This window comes from Gorilla gorilla, chromosome 4 (genome assembly GCF_029281585.2).
Source record: "Gorilla gorilla gorilla isolate KB3781 chromosome 4, NHGRI_mGorGor1-v2.1_pri, whole genome shotgun sequence".
NCBI lineage: Eukaryota > Metazoa > Chordata > Mammalia > Primates > Hominidae > Gorilla > Gorilla gorilla.
In genome coordinates this window covers 161020612-161034831 of record NC_073228.2, presented here as the reverse complement: position 1 = coordinate 161034831, position 14220 = coordinate 161020612, and the positions used below count along the sequence as shown (strand labels likewise).

Genomic DNA, 14220 nt, shown 5'->3' with positions numbered 1-14220 from the left:
AAAATTACATAAATTAGCCAAGCCTCATGGTGTGCACCTGTAGTCCCAGCTACTTGGGAGGGTGAAGTGGGAGAATCACTTGGGCCCATATGTTCCAGGCTGCAGTGAGCTGTGATAATGATGGTGCCGTCGACCCCAGCCTGGGTGACAGAGCAGGACACCGTTTCAAACAAGCAAACAAACAAAACAAAATACTACAGAGGCATGTGAAGAAAATATTTATAGTGTGTTATTATCCCACCCTTCCCCATAACCCTGAGGTAGCCAAGGTTAATCATTTGGAGTATATTTGTCTTTTCCCTGCACTTTTATAGGATATATATAAAGGAAAATGAGTGTCTGCTCTACATATCAGTCTAGAACTTGCTTTTGTAGTCTAATGCTAAATTAGGAGGTTTGTCTTCCCGCAAAAGCCTCTGCAAACGTGCCCTTTGGGCTCAAACTATCTTCTCATTTACTGTTAGAAATGCATGCTCTGGTCCTGCCCATAATCACAGTTCTTTGGAATGGTTAACCTGTTTTTCACAAATAGTAGAGCACAGCGGAGCTGCCTTTTCAAGAACTGTCTGCAGCTACTGGTAAACAGGGTGCATGAGCTTGAGGTTGCTGTGTTTTGACCTCTGTTGGGTTCTTTCTTTAGGGCGTGCATAGTGAAATAAAAACAACAGGCTCATGGCATGTGATATGACAACTCCATTTGCTGACATTTTTGTCTTTGGAACCTGCTAGGTCCTGAGCTCCCTAAGGTCAGAGACCAGGGCATCTTCCCATATACCCAGTGCCCAGCAGTGGCTGGCCCTCAGTGGAGCTTAATTAGCTCAAAACAAAGGGTGTCAGGTTGGAACACAGTTTAAACAATCTTAAACAGATTTAAGGCTAGTACATTTAGCCACTCAGGAAATATTTATGGAGGGCCAGCTATGAGTGAGGTGCTATTCTGAGTTCAGGAAATGAACTGATGAACATGATAGACTCTCACAGAACTCGTAGTATACTTGGGAAGGCAGACAAAACAAAGAAGTGCTGGAAAGAGAATAGAACAGTTGATGTGACCAAACTGTGGCCAAGGCAGACCTCTCTGGCAAAAGAAAGGGCATCTAAGAAGAGACCAAAAAGTCGAACAGGAGCCATTCGGGAGAAGGTCTAGGGGAGTGAGCATCCTAGGTAGAGCAAGCAGCCAGGGCAAAATCCTGGGGTAGAAAAATACTGGGTAAGTCTGGCTTGTTAACAGCCTAGCAGCATTGTGATGAGGGCAGACAGTGGAGGCAAATATTAACTGGAATTGTGAACAGGGATAAAAATTCTATGTGAAGTTCTAAAGTGATACTGTCCAATAGAAATGTAACATGAGCCATATATGTAACTTAAAATTTTTTCCAGTAGGAACATTCAAAAATGCAAAACATAACAAGTAATAATTTTAACAATAAATTTTGTTTAACCCAGTATCTAAAATATTATCATTTCAAATTGTTAGGTGATTTCTGACAGAACTTAAAACAGAATTACCATTTGACCCAGCAATCCCATTCTTGGGTATATACCCAGAGGAATATACATTATTCTACCATAAAGATGCATATACACATATGTTCATCACAGCACTAATCACAATAGCAAAGATATAGAATTAACCTAAATGCCCATTAACAAAAGAATGAATAAAGAAAATGTGAGGCCAGGCGTGGTGGCTCACATCTGTAATCCCAGCATTTTGGGAGGCCAAGGCAGCAGATCACTTGAGGCCAGGAGTTCGAGACTAGCCTGGGCAACATGGTGAAACCCCATCTCTACTAAAAATATAAAAATTAGCTGGGCATGATGGTGCACACCTGTAATCTCAGGCACTTGGGTGGCTGAGGCACAAGAATTGCTTGAACTCGGGAGGCAGAGGTTGCAGTGAGCTGAGATCGTGCCACTGCATTCCAGCCTGGGTGACAGAGTAAGACTCTGTCTCAAAAAAAAAAAAAAAAGAAAAGAAAATGTGGTAAACATACACCATGGAGAATTATGCAGCCATAGAAAAGTATGAGATTGTGCCCTTTGCAGTGACATGGGTAGAGTTGGAGGCCATTAGCCCAAGTGAACTAACACAGGAACTAAAAACCAAATGCTGCATGTTCTCGTAAGTGGGAGCTAAAAAGTGAGCACATATGGGTATAAAGAAGGGCACCACAGATACCGGCACCTACTCGAGGGTGGAGGGTGGGAATTGAAAATCTACCTACTGAGTACTATGCTTATTACCTGGGTGATGAAATAATCTGTATACCAAACCCCTGCAACATGCAATTTACCTATATAAAAACCTGCACATGTACCTCTGAACCTAAAATAAAAGTTAAAAAAATTAATTTGTATGTTGATCTTGTATCTTTTGACATGGATGAATTTGTTTAATAGTCCTAGTGGGTTTTTAGGAAGTTCCTTACAATTTTTTTTTTTTTGTGGAAAATTACGTGGTGTGCAATGAAAAAGAGTTCTACTTTTTTTTCTCAATCTGGAGAATTTCATTTCACTTTATAGTATAATTTATCTGGCTAGTACTTGCAGATCAGTGTCGAATAGAGTGTTAAAAGTGGAAATTGGCCAGGCGCAGTGGCTCATGCCTGTAATCCCAGCACTTTGGGAGGCTGAGGCAGGTGAATTACTTGAGGTCAGGAGTTTGAGACCAGCCTAGCCAACATGGTAAAATTTTGTCTCTAAGAAAATACAAAAATTAGCCAGGCATGGTGGTACGCATCTGTAATCCCAGCTGCTCGGGAGGCTGAGGCAGGAGAATCCCTTGAACCCAGGAGGTGGAGGTTGCAGTGAGCCAAGATCATGCCACTGCACTCCAGCCTGGGTGACAGAGCAAGACTCCATAAAAAAAAAAAAAAAGTGGAAATTTATGTCTTGTTCCCAAACTTACAGATAAAGCACTCAGTCTTTCACCATTAAGTATAACGTTAGTTGTAGGTTTTCATAGATGACTTTTTGCAAGACCCAAAATTTTTTTTCTATTAGTGTACTGGGGGTTTTATCACAAAGAGTGTTGGATTTGTCGAATATTCTTCTTTGTTTATTGAAATGTTCTTTTTTGACATTTATTCAAGTAATATTGTATATTATCTTAATTGACTTTAGGATAGTGAGCCAACATTGCATTTGTGAAAATGAAATCTTACTTGGTTGTAGTATATTAAAAAAATTGTTATCCACACAAAAATTAATGAGATTTTTTTTTGTACTTAAGTCTTTGAAGTTGTATATTTTGTGCATATCTCAATTTGTACTTGCCATACTTCAGGTGCTCAGTCGACCCATGTGCCAGTAGACTTCAGGTGCTAGTGGTTACCTTAGTGGACAGCGAGACTCCAAGATTTCCAAGGAGGAGTTCTCCTCCCAACTCACATGGCCTCCTTTGTGCCTGTGCCTTAACAGGCTGTCAGATGAGCTTGCTCTCAGGCTTGCTCTTCTGTTGGGATGGATTTCATGTTCCACCATCAACGTCACCCTCATTCCCAAATGAGTGCTTGGGATCCCACCACCACAATCCATCCTGACTGGTTGGTCAGTCTTTCCAAAGATCCTGAGGTTGGTTCTTCGGGCATCTCACAAGATCCAATACTTGGTAAACAGCAGGACCAGCTATGTCCTCCCTAGTTGGTCCCTGGGGAGTGGCTGGTCAATGAGCCCGACACAGTTCAGTCTCTGGGAAAGGGTGATTGCCTATAATCATCCCAAACAACTGTGCTATTTCTGAAAAATGCCAGGGTAAAACTTTCCAAGGAAACCACACAAAAGCCACCAGAGAAAGGGAGAGGCCAAGTACAACCTGCTCTCATTCTTACTTGTTATTCTGTCTGCATTACTTGGGGCGAAAGTCACAGGACCTTGCTTACCCTTGTCTCTTTTCTTGGCCACGTTCAAAGATATGCCATCCTCATAGTCTGATGTTTCATCCCAAGCATCTGACACGTGTCAGACACAATTCAAGATGCTGATGCTTACAAAGCTTGTGCAATCAGCTTTTATATTTTTTTTCTTTTTATGTTACAATTTCTCCCTTTCTTTTCCCCTTTCCTTTCCTTTCTTCTTTCCTTTCTCTCTTTCCTTCTTTTTCTTTTTCTCTTTTTTAACAAACCCTTGTATTAAGGGCTGACTTTCAATAGATCTCACAGAGAAGGAGCTGCTCTGCTATGTACAAAACCCCAACCCAGAAACAGGTTGTTTACAAATGGGTCAGCATCAGGTTTCCCAAAAATGTGCATTGCTTGATAGATAGATGAGGGGGCAGGGCGGCTTTTTGTGTTAATATTTTGTATGAAATAGAGCTTGGATTATAAGTTTCAAAGAGAGAAGCAGGAAAAAACATGAAAATGATACTATTTTTGAACATTTTCTATATTCCAGGCACTCAACATTCCATCCTGTTTCATCACGATCCTACAACATATTATCTCCCCATTTTATAGATGAGAAAATTGAAGTTCACAGAGGCCAACCCTCTTAATACGTAGAAGAGCAGCGTACAAGCTCCACTCTATGACTCCAGAGCCTGATAACCTAACTACTATGCTTCCTGGCTTAGCGCTTGCTGGGACTTTCCACAGAAGACTATCATTCCCTGAACTCAGCGATGGAAAATCAATTGTGTGACCCATTTCACCAAGCCATGGCCTCACACAGCTTTGTTTCTGTCCCATTTGACTGAGCCATGCTTATGCTGGATTGCAAAGGTGGAACACACTCCCTGGTTCCTCAGAATAGCCACTCCTCTTTGCTCCAACAACATTGGCTCTTTTGCTGCTGGACTAGCCCAGCAGATGTGTCGATGAGAAGTTATGTGTCTGCTACCCATGGGAAAAGGACATCTCCACATTTCTAAAAAAATAGCAGTTTTCAGCTTTCTCCTCTGGTAAGGCAGAGTAGGGGAGAACTGGAGCTTTCAAGTAGGGCAGACTCGGGTTTGCATCCTAACCTCATTCCTTACCAGCTGTGCAACCTGAGGCAAGTGTCTCAACCTCTCAGTTGCCTCATTTTTCAAAAGCGACATAAGAATAGTCTCTGAATCATTAAGTTAATTAAGAGAATTTTTTAAAATTACATAAACCTACTAGCAAATGCTAGTAGCAATGGCTCATGCCTATAATCCCAACACTTTGGGAGGCCAAAGAAGGAGGGTCGCCTGAGGCCAGGAGTTCAAGAACAGTCTGGGTAACATAGTGAGGCCCTGTCTCTACAAAAAAATTTTAAAAGTTAGCCAGGTGTGGTGGCACATGCCTGTAGTACCAGCCACTCAGGAGGCTGAGGCAGGAGGATCAATTGAGCCTGGGGGGTTGAGGTTGCAGTGAGTCATTATCATGTCCCTGCACTCTGGGTGATAGAGTGAGACACTGTCTCAAACAAAACAAGATAAAACAAAACAAAAAAGATATGCTCATTACTGTCTCCATGGAAAAATTAGCATCTTGTAAAACACCAGAGCAATTTGCAATGAGCTGTTCCTAGTTCCTCCCTCCCCAGCCCATCTTCAGCTAGACCAAACCTCCCTCTATTCTAAAGCTCTGGGAAAGTCTGGAGCTAAGACCATTAATTTCAAGGCTCCCTGGACCACCTTAACGCCAGGAAGCTGATCCGTCCCACACCTGCCTTCGTTTCTCTCTTCTTTTCCATAAGACCTCTTACTCATCACTGGCCCACCGTTGGCTGCCTTTCTCCACCTCAGCATTTCGCACTGTGGGTTACCATGTGGCTGGATGTGCTATGAGGAAAACAATTTCACTTCCTTTAAAACCTGCCGTTTTAAAATAGTAACACCCTGGCCACCCAAATGAAAAAAGTGAGAATTTTCAAAAAGAAAGAAGGAAAGGAACAAAGAAGGAAAGAAAAGAAAAGAAAAAGAATTATACTTACGTACAGTTTTCAGAGGGCAATTTAGGATCATCTATTAAAATGTGTTTTCTCATAAGAAACTATGAGGAGCAGATACCTGTGTGGGTGGTCCTGGGGGTTGGGAGTAGGGAGTGTGAAGAGAGCTTTCTTTCTTTCCTTTTTTTTTTTTTTCTTAAGAGATAGGGTCTTACTCTGTTGTCCAGATTGGCCTTGAACTCCTGGTCTCAAGCAATCCACCCGCCTTGGCCTCCCAAGGAGCTTTTCTTTTTACTTTGTATCCTTCTGTACTCTTTGAATATTGTGCCATGAACGTGTATTTCTTTTATAATATTAAAAACAGTTAACTAAAATGAATAAATACATTTCCCTGATCCGATTTATTCTATGGAAACATTTGTTCAAAATATATAAAGATGTAATAAAAAGGATTTTCACAGAAGCATTATTTATTACACTAAAATAAACTGGAAAAACTTAAATATCCATCAATAGACAAATGGTTAAATTAGTTATGGTTAAACATCCATCTATGTATGGTTAAATTAGTCATCATACATAATGACTACTCTGTAACCATTAACAGATAATAAAGTTCATCTATACAGAGGGACAAAAGTATATACCAAGTGTTAAAGAGAAGATTTAAAGCAACAGATGGAGCATCATCCCATTTTTGGAAGAAGAGATTATGTATTAGTATATGCAATATCCAAAGAAATAATACAAGAAGAAAAACATTCCAAGCTGCTAACACTGGTTCTTTGTTGTAGGTTCCACTGTGGCAGAATTTCACAAAGTTATATATTCTTATGGTATTTGAAGTTTTTACAGAGAGTGTGAAGCAGGAGGAAAAGCAGAGAAATGAAAATAATATTTTAATACAGTTAGAAGTTTCAAAAACATCACAGTGTCAACTTAGATGATGATGGGAGAGGAATAAGGGGTATGCATCAAATGCTGGGTGTGCAAAATGATGCACGCCCTTGTAACCGCACAACCCCATTAGCAGTGAGCAGCAGCTAGAGAGCACCTGCCACCTGCTCATCTGTATCCGTGGGGGTTCAAGTACATGACAGTCTCTCTCATGTTCTTCTTGAGGGATAGCCTTTTTCTTCATAGATTCTAATAAAGTAATTCAGTGTGCTTTTATATGGGTATATTTATCTTATAAGTGAAATGATAACTCAGGAATAATGTCCAAGCCCCATTCTTACTAGATCAAGGTAACATGATCCTAGCATGTTGAAAACATGTGTGTTTAGATTTTCTTACAAAAGGGAGCAGAGAGAAAAGGACTTATGTGGAAATTAAAGCAAGAACTAAGTGATATTTTCCAAGCATAAAGTAGATTCTCAAGGCATCCTCTGTATTGTTTCTCTCAGTATCTCTGAACTGTGAATGTTCCTTCAAAGGCCTTCCTCCCAGAATAAGAAATATGAAATGTTAAATGAGTTTGAAAGAACGTATTTTTTGTGTCTTCTTTTTAAGCACTGAAGGACCAGTAGCCAAAATACATAAGTGCATAAAAACTTCATTGCATTTCAGGAAATAACTGCTTGCACTGAGGCGATGTTCAATTAATATTTGTTAATTGATTGAAGGAACAGCAAGTAAAACCAAGTATGCAGCAGAAAGTGATTATTGTGAACCCTATGACAAAACTTTTAATGGAAATGATTTGGAATAAGATTTCCAGAAAAATCGGCAGGTGGATAAAAATCTCTTGACAATGAAAATGTAGGTTAAAACTAGTCTGCCCAAAGTGTTTAGCTGGTAGTTAAAGAGCTCCTACAAATTAAATAAAATACTAATAAACGTATAGGAAAATGAACAAAAGGAATATATTTAAGCATATGGAAAGTTGCTTAATGTCACTATAACAACAGAAATGCAAATAAATTATACTTAAGTACTATTTTTTAAATCCCTATCAGATTAGCAAAGATCAAAACATAAGATAATGGTGTTTGTGAGGTTTTGAGAAAACAGGCTTCTCACATGTGGCCCTGGGGAATGTTCACTGGTACAACTTCTGTAGAGAGTAATTTGCTCGTAGTCAACAAAATAACAGATGCAAATATCCTTTGACTCAGCAATTCCACTTCTAGAAATGTTTTCTACAGACTGGAGCTTCTCAGCCTCGGCATTATTGACATTTTGGGCTGAATAATTTTTTGTTGTGAGTCTGTCCTGTGAATTGTAGGATATTTAGCAGCACCCTCAGCTTCTACCCACTAGATGTTGGTGGCACCCTCCTCCCCACTTATAACAACCAAAAATTTCCCCAGGCTTTGTCAAATGTCCCCTGGTGGGCAAAATCGCCTTTGGTTGAGAACCACTGTTATAAAAGTATTTATGGAAAATGACACATCTACAAGGCTGTTCATTTCTCATTGTGCATAATAACAAAAACTGGAAACAGATCAACCTTCATTAAAAGAAATTTTTCATGCATACAATGAAGTATTATGCAACCATAAACAGAATGAAGAATATCTTTGTGTATCAGTGTGGATCAATCTCCAGGATACATTGTTAACCAACTAAAAGAAAAGTTAAGAAGTGTGTGCAGAATATGTTACTACTGTTTAAAAAGGAAGAAAAGAAGAATGTTTATTAGTATTACAAGTATACGTATAAAGTATTGTTGGAAGAATTTATAAGAAATTAACTATCTTGGTTGCTGTGATGTAGGACAGCAATGTGACTTGGGACAAAGATGGGAGATTTGTTACTGCATAACATTTTGCAGCTGTTTTTTTAAAATTATTGAAATGTGCCACACGGCGAAAGGCCGTTATCTGAAAAAATAAAAATAAAATTATGTGAATGTATTATCTCTTTAAGGATTAAAAATTAGTCTGCATTTTTCACAAGATCGCCAAACAAAAGTGACTATTAATACACAGATATGAAGTCCAGCAGGCATGGAGGCAAGGGGACAAGGATTCATTCCAACAGCAGTTAATTATGTGTTAGGAACCAGTTATATCAATCTGAAACACAGTTGGAAAGCAATGTGAACAATACTAACTTCATGTTATTGAGGTTTACAATGAGCTTGTTTGGAATTAGAACAGCCTTTTCTTGGATTGAGAGAAATGTGGGTTCAGTTTGTGGCAGGAGGCTCATTTGCTCGCTGTGCTCTGGCAGAACGTGGGGGCCTGGGATCTCTTTTGACCATCTTCCCTGCTCCTCTGTGCTTATATCTATTAATGGCAAAAACCACAATTACTTTTGCAGCAACCCAATATCTTCAAGTGCCCTGGACTCTGTGGATCACCTCTGCGTCTCCAAATGTCCAGTGGAGGTTATTATATTTCACTCTTGGAACTACTTAAAAGCAAATTATAATGAATTATGATTCATGTTGTTATCCCAAGGATTCAGTGCTCCCAGGCTTCAGTTTCCAACTTAGCTTGGCAATTTCTACCATACCCTAGTTCCCTCAAATAGTATTGTCTGCTCAATAGTATTCTTTCAATTGACTTATTTTTTCCACATAAACAAATTTATTCTAGGAGGAAACTTTAAATCACCACCATAAATTTTAAAACACTTATTTCTAACATAAATTATAGTAGATACATAACTATTAAAGACATGTTAAAGCCAGATTTGTCCATGTGCCATCTTGTGTGCTCCTGATAGTACCCCACTTTGGGAAACACCAAATTGGATCATTGTCATGGAAATGGCCTCAGCATGGATTGTGGAAAAGGGTGAGGTTTGGTATTAGCTCCCTCAAACTCCCTTTCTGGGTCACTTCGCTAGGCTAATGCTTCCTCCTGGTACTCCTTGTATTACCACTTTGGATATAGCTTTCCCAGAATGTTATTCCCAGAAAAGGCTCAATAGGTGGTTAATGCTGCTATTAGTTGTTAATCTGGAAAACTAAATAGTGCTGAGGCAGATACAGCATCTTTCCTTGTCAGAGGCCACCCCAGGAACAGATCCTCAGGTTTACAAGCCCAGGAACTCATGTTTGTCAGCCCATAGAGTTCAGGTGAATGGAAACACACTCTGCAAAGTCACCAAAGACTGGCGAATTCACAAACTCGCAGCGAGAAACTGGCTGAGATGCTTGCAATCGTGAAGGTAAGTAGAATTACCTTCTTGCAAAATGTAATTCTACTTGGGTAACCACAAAGATATCAGGACAGGTCACACTAATGTATGTAGGAGCAAAGTATAGGGAATCCTTACGTCCTAAGGCATGCTGTTGCCTTTACACTTTTCACTTCGCTTCCTTGGGCAAATTACTTACCGTCCTCATAGCTCCATTGCTTCCTCACCAAAACAAAATTTTACTTTTATCTTGTTCAAAGAATTGTAAGGAGGAAATGAGAAAATACTTAACAAAGTGTTCAGTCCTCTTCTTGTAGTGATGCTAACTATTGTGGTTTTTAAAAAAAAATTGTTGCCGTTGATGATGTTTCTGCTGTCTTTCGGGTAAGTCTGCCGGGCAATCTGGAGCAAGCCTGCTGGTCCCGACTCAACACCTCTATTGGATTATGTTAGAAACTCACCAACAAATCCTTGCCCCAACTCTGCCTTTTCAGCTTCTATTAAAAGACTTATCAGACCCAAACAAGCTTAGATCTGAAAATGTCCAATGAAGAACATTTAATCCAACTTTTAATATTCGTCCTATATGTGTAACCTAGATAGAGATACTTAGTTTCTTTAAACCTCAGCCTTCTCATAAATGACTTGGGGATAACAATAGGATAACATAATGAATGTGGTTATTGTGAATATTTATGATATAAGACATATAAAACACTTAACCTTGATGCTATGAAACACAGCGAGAACTCATTAAATATTGGCTGTTATTATTTCAGATTTTATATTGGTTACACATGAAATGTCTGACTTCATTTTTAGGGTGCGTTCTTGGGGTCATGCTTGTATTTTGACAACATGCTTTCTCATGAGCCACACAGTTATTAATCACCCTAAAGGTATTACTTCCTGGAAAGATTTCCATGTTTGGCTAATCTCCATCACTTTTTGTGAATTCCTGATATAATTGGCAGAGATACACAATTTCCACTTAAAAACAAAGAGAGATAGGGTCTCGCTCTGTAGCCCAGGCTGGAGCGCAGTGGTGCAATCATAGCTCACTGCAACCTTGAACTCCTGGGCTTAAGCAATCCTCTTCCCTCAGCTTCCCAAATAGCTGGACTATAGGTGTGCACAACCATGCCCAGCTAATTTTTTTATTTTTTGTTTTTGTGGAGACGGGATCTCACTATGTTACCCAGGGTGGTCTCAAACTCGTGCCCTCAAGAGATCCTGTAACGCCAACCTCTCAAAGTGTTGGTATTACAAATGTGAGCCAAGTTTCCATGTTTTTGAACTGGAAGAGTCTTTAGAAATCATTCAGTCCAACTTTATAATGTTAGAGATGAGGACAATGAGGTTTCAAGGTGACTTTCTAAACTGGCTTTGTCTTTTCATTTCTACTATTCAATTTACACCCCGGGGGGACGGGTCACAGAGTTGGAAGATAAGTTGTTGATCCCTGAAAGTAAGGGACAGGCCAAGGGGCATAGGGTTCTGGGCAGTTTCTCTGCCCTGCTTCAAGCAGAGAACTTCCACTTCTCTCTGTTTTATATGTGGGGATGGTGATGACTTGTATAATTTTATATTAAAATGTTTTTTAAATTTTGAAAAAGCATTGATCAGCTGAATCCTTTGATTTTATGGACAAGAAAGCTAAATCCCAGAGAGAGTAAAGAATTAGCCCGGTGACACGGGTCCAAATCTCTTTTCTATTAGGCTGCCCTGTTGTTCCTTGCTCACCTCATCCGCTTTCCTGGAATTACAGCCTGAGAATTTCAGTGTCATAGGCCCTGTCTAAAATTAAAACTAACTTCTATGGAACAGTCAAAAGTGGCTCCTGTGACACCTTCTTGTATTTCATTTGCTCCTTGATAAGGTGTTTCATGACCTAACCCAAAGAGCTCATTCATGGGAACCTTTCGGACCACCCCTACTCTGTGACAGTCAGTTCGGGGATTCAGGTTTTGCAGAGTAGGAGACCTTTTGGCACCCCTTAAATCCAACTATGCAGGTGGTGGGTTCATCTACATGCATGTGACACTGACTTTAAATCAAACCATCTCACCTATGTATAAAAGATCACATATTTTCCCCTCTCTCTCACTAAAACATTCAAAATGGAGTACTTGAAAATCACAACAGTGAGATTCTTTTGTTTCTATTAGTTCCTTTTTAGAAACATAATCTTCTCTAATGGTTCTGAAAACAAACATGGTGCCGCTTTTGGTGGCCCACGCACTGCTTCTTCAATCTCTTTGGAAGATGATGTAGCAACAAATGATCAAGACCAGAAAATGTTCTTATCCTGTGACACAATTATCCTATTTGGGGCACTCTATCCTAAGAAGCTGATTTTAAAAATGAGACAGCCCTATATTATGTATACTGCTTTTTTTTGGTGTTTTCATTATACCTGGAAACAACCTGAATGTTGAACCATAGCTAACAGATAAGTTCACCTATTCCTCCACGTATATAAAATAGATAAGCATGTTCTTGCAATGAACTGACTCAACCATTAAAAAATCATATATATGAAAAATGATTACTTTGGAGGCATTGTAGATATATGGAAATACATTGATATGAAAGAATATATAGAAAAGTAGAATATAAAATTGTCATGCATTATGATTATAACTCTGCAAAAGATACGTCTGCATGAGGGAAAAGACCAGTGCTGACACAGATAGTAAATTGATGTCTTCAGACCAAATTATAGAAAACATTCTGAATGTACTTGGTTCATTAATTTTTTTTGACAATATGAGGATCAGAATATTCCTTGCTCTGTCTTGAGATTAATCAAAGCTGATTTAACTCAATTCTAATTTGGTTTCAGTCTTTGCTGCTACTGTCTATTTGAGCTCAGTGTTGATCCTGACGCAGGTTATACACCAGGCACTTTCCCATCAAAACATGGGGTGAGATGATTCCGGACAAAGTACCCCCAGGAAGACGGATGCCACAAGAAAGTTAAAACATAAGACTACTGCGGAGGTTGCAGTGAGCCGAGACTGTGCCACTGCACTCCAGCCTGGGTGACAGAGTGGGACTCCATCTCAAAAATAAAAAAATAAAATAAATAAATAAATAAAAAACCATAAGACAACTGAAGAACAACTCGTAGGATGGGACACTACACAATGGCCCAGGAGACCACTGCAGGAGACTGTACCCGGCTTCCTGGCTTCTATTCTTGGCCATTGCATAATCTGCTGACCCCATAGCTGTCAGTTCACTTCTAGATAGAGGGACTCACACCCACTGCTTCAACCTCGGAAACTTTTCATTGGAGTTGGAATCAAATCCAAACTCCTTGCCATGATCCACAAGGGCCTGCAGAGTTTGGCTTCTGCCCCTCGTCTTGTGCCCCTCTCTTGAACTCTGCATGTTCAAATTTCTGTTCCTCACACAAGCCAAGCTTTTTCCTTCCTCAGGGTCTTTGTACTTGCCGTTCCCTCTGCCCAGAATGCCCTTTCCCATTTCTTCATTTAACTAGTTATTTCCTCAAACTTCAGTTTAGCTATAAATTCCTTCTCTGACCACCCCACCTCCCAGTTCAGCCAGAGTGGCTGCCTGGTCTTGCCATAGAACCTACCACATTCTCTATCTGCCCTGTGCAGTTATACACTTGCTTGCTGTCTGTCCCATCTCCTAGAATGCAAGCTATTAGGGTGGTGCACAAGTAATTGACCTCAATTAAAAACCTCAATTACTTGTGCACCAACCTAAGACACCTGCCTCCATTACTTACCACTGCGTTCCTCACATCTAGCGTGGTGCCTGGCACAGAGCAGCTATTTACAAAATGTTTGCTGAACAAATGAATAAACTGAAATGTACCAACACAGAAATGTTTCCTTGATACAGAGTCAATAAAAACAAACAAACAAACCAATAATAATAATAGTAAAGATTTGGCACAATATATGAAGTTTGGGGGGAAAAAGCCCTATAGTTGAATTTTTATAACAAACAGTTATAATTTCTGTGACTTTTTAAATATCAGAAAAGGAAAAATATAATGAGAAGCCTACTTACAAATAACTTTAGGTTAATAGGAATTATATGGCAACATAAGACATAAGAACCTGTATTTAGCTCTTATTTTATTAAAATACAGAAAACTTTTACTGAATTTCAAGGAACTGAGAAGACTGTTGATCCAAAAGGGGACTTTTATATGCATGGGAAGGCATTACAGACCTGTTTTCTCCTTAGGATCACTTTTAGTGAGGCCTCTGAGTGTCACGAAGCCAAACCCAAACT

General features: G+C 39.5%; 1 protein-coding gene across 2 annotated transcripts in view; it reads right to left on the bottom strand.

The window, feature by feature from the left end:
* Positions 1-14220, bottom strand: part of ITK (IL2 inducible T cell kinase) — a 74105-nt gene that overhangs the window by 50781 nt on the left and 9104 nt on the right. The window contains exon 1 of one of the 2 annotated variants that reach the window (XM_055387216.2): positions 5903-5961. The exons of the other annotated variant lie outside the window; for it this stretch is intronic. Coding sequence (XP_055243191.1) covers positions 5903-5929 — 27 coding nt within the window. The 5' untranslated portion in view covers positions 5930-5961. Of the gene's footprint in view, positions 1-5902; positions 5962-14220 lie in introns of those variants that run through there. 2 annotated transcript variants of the gene reach the window in all.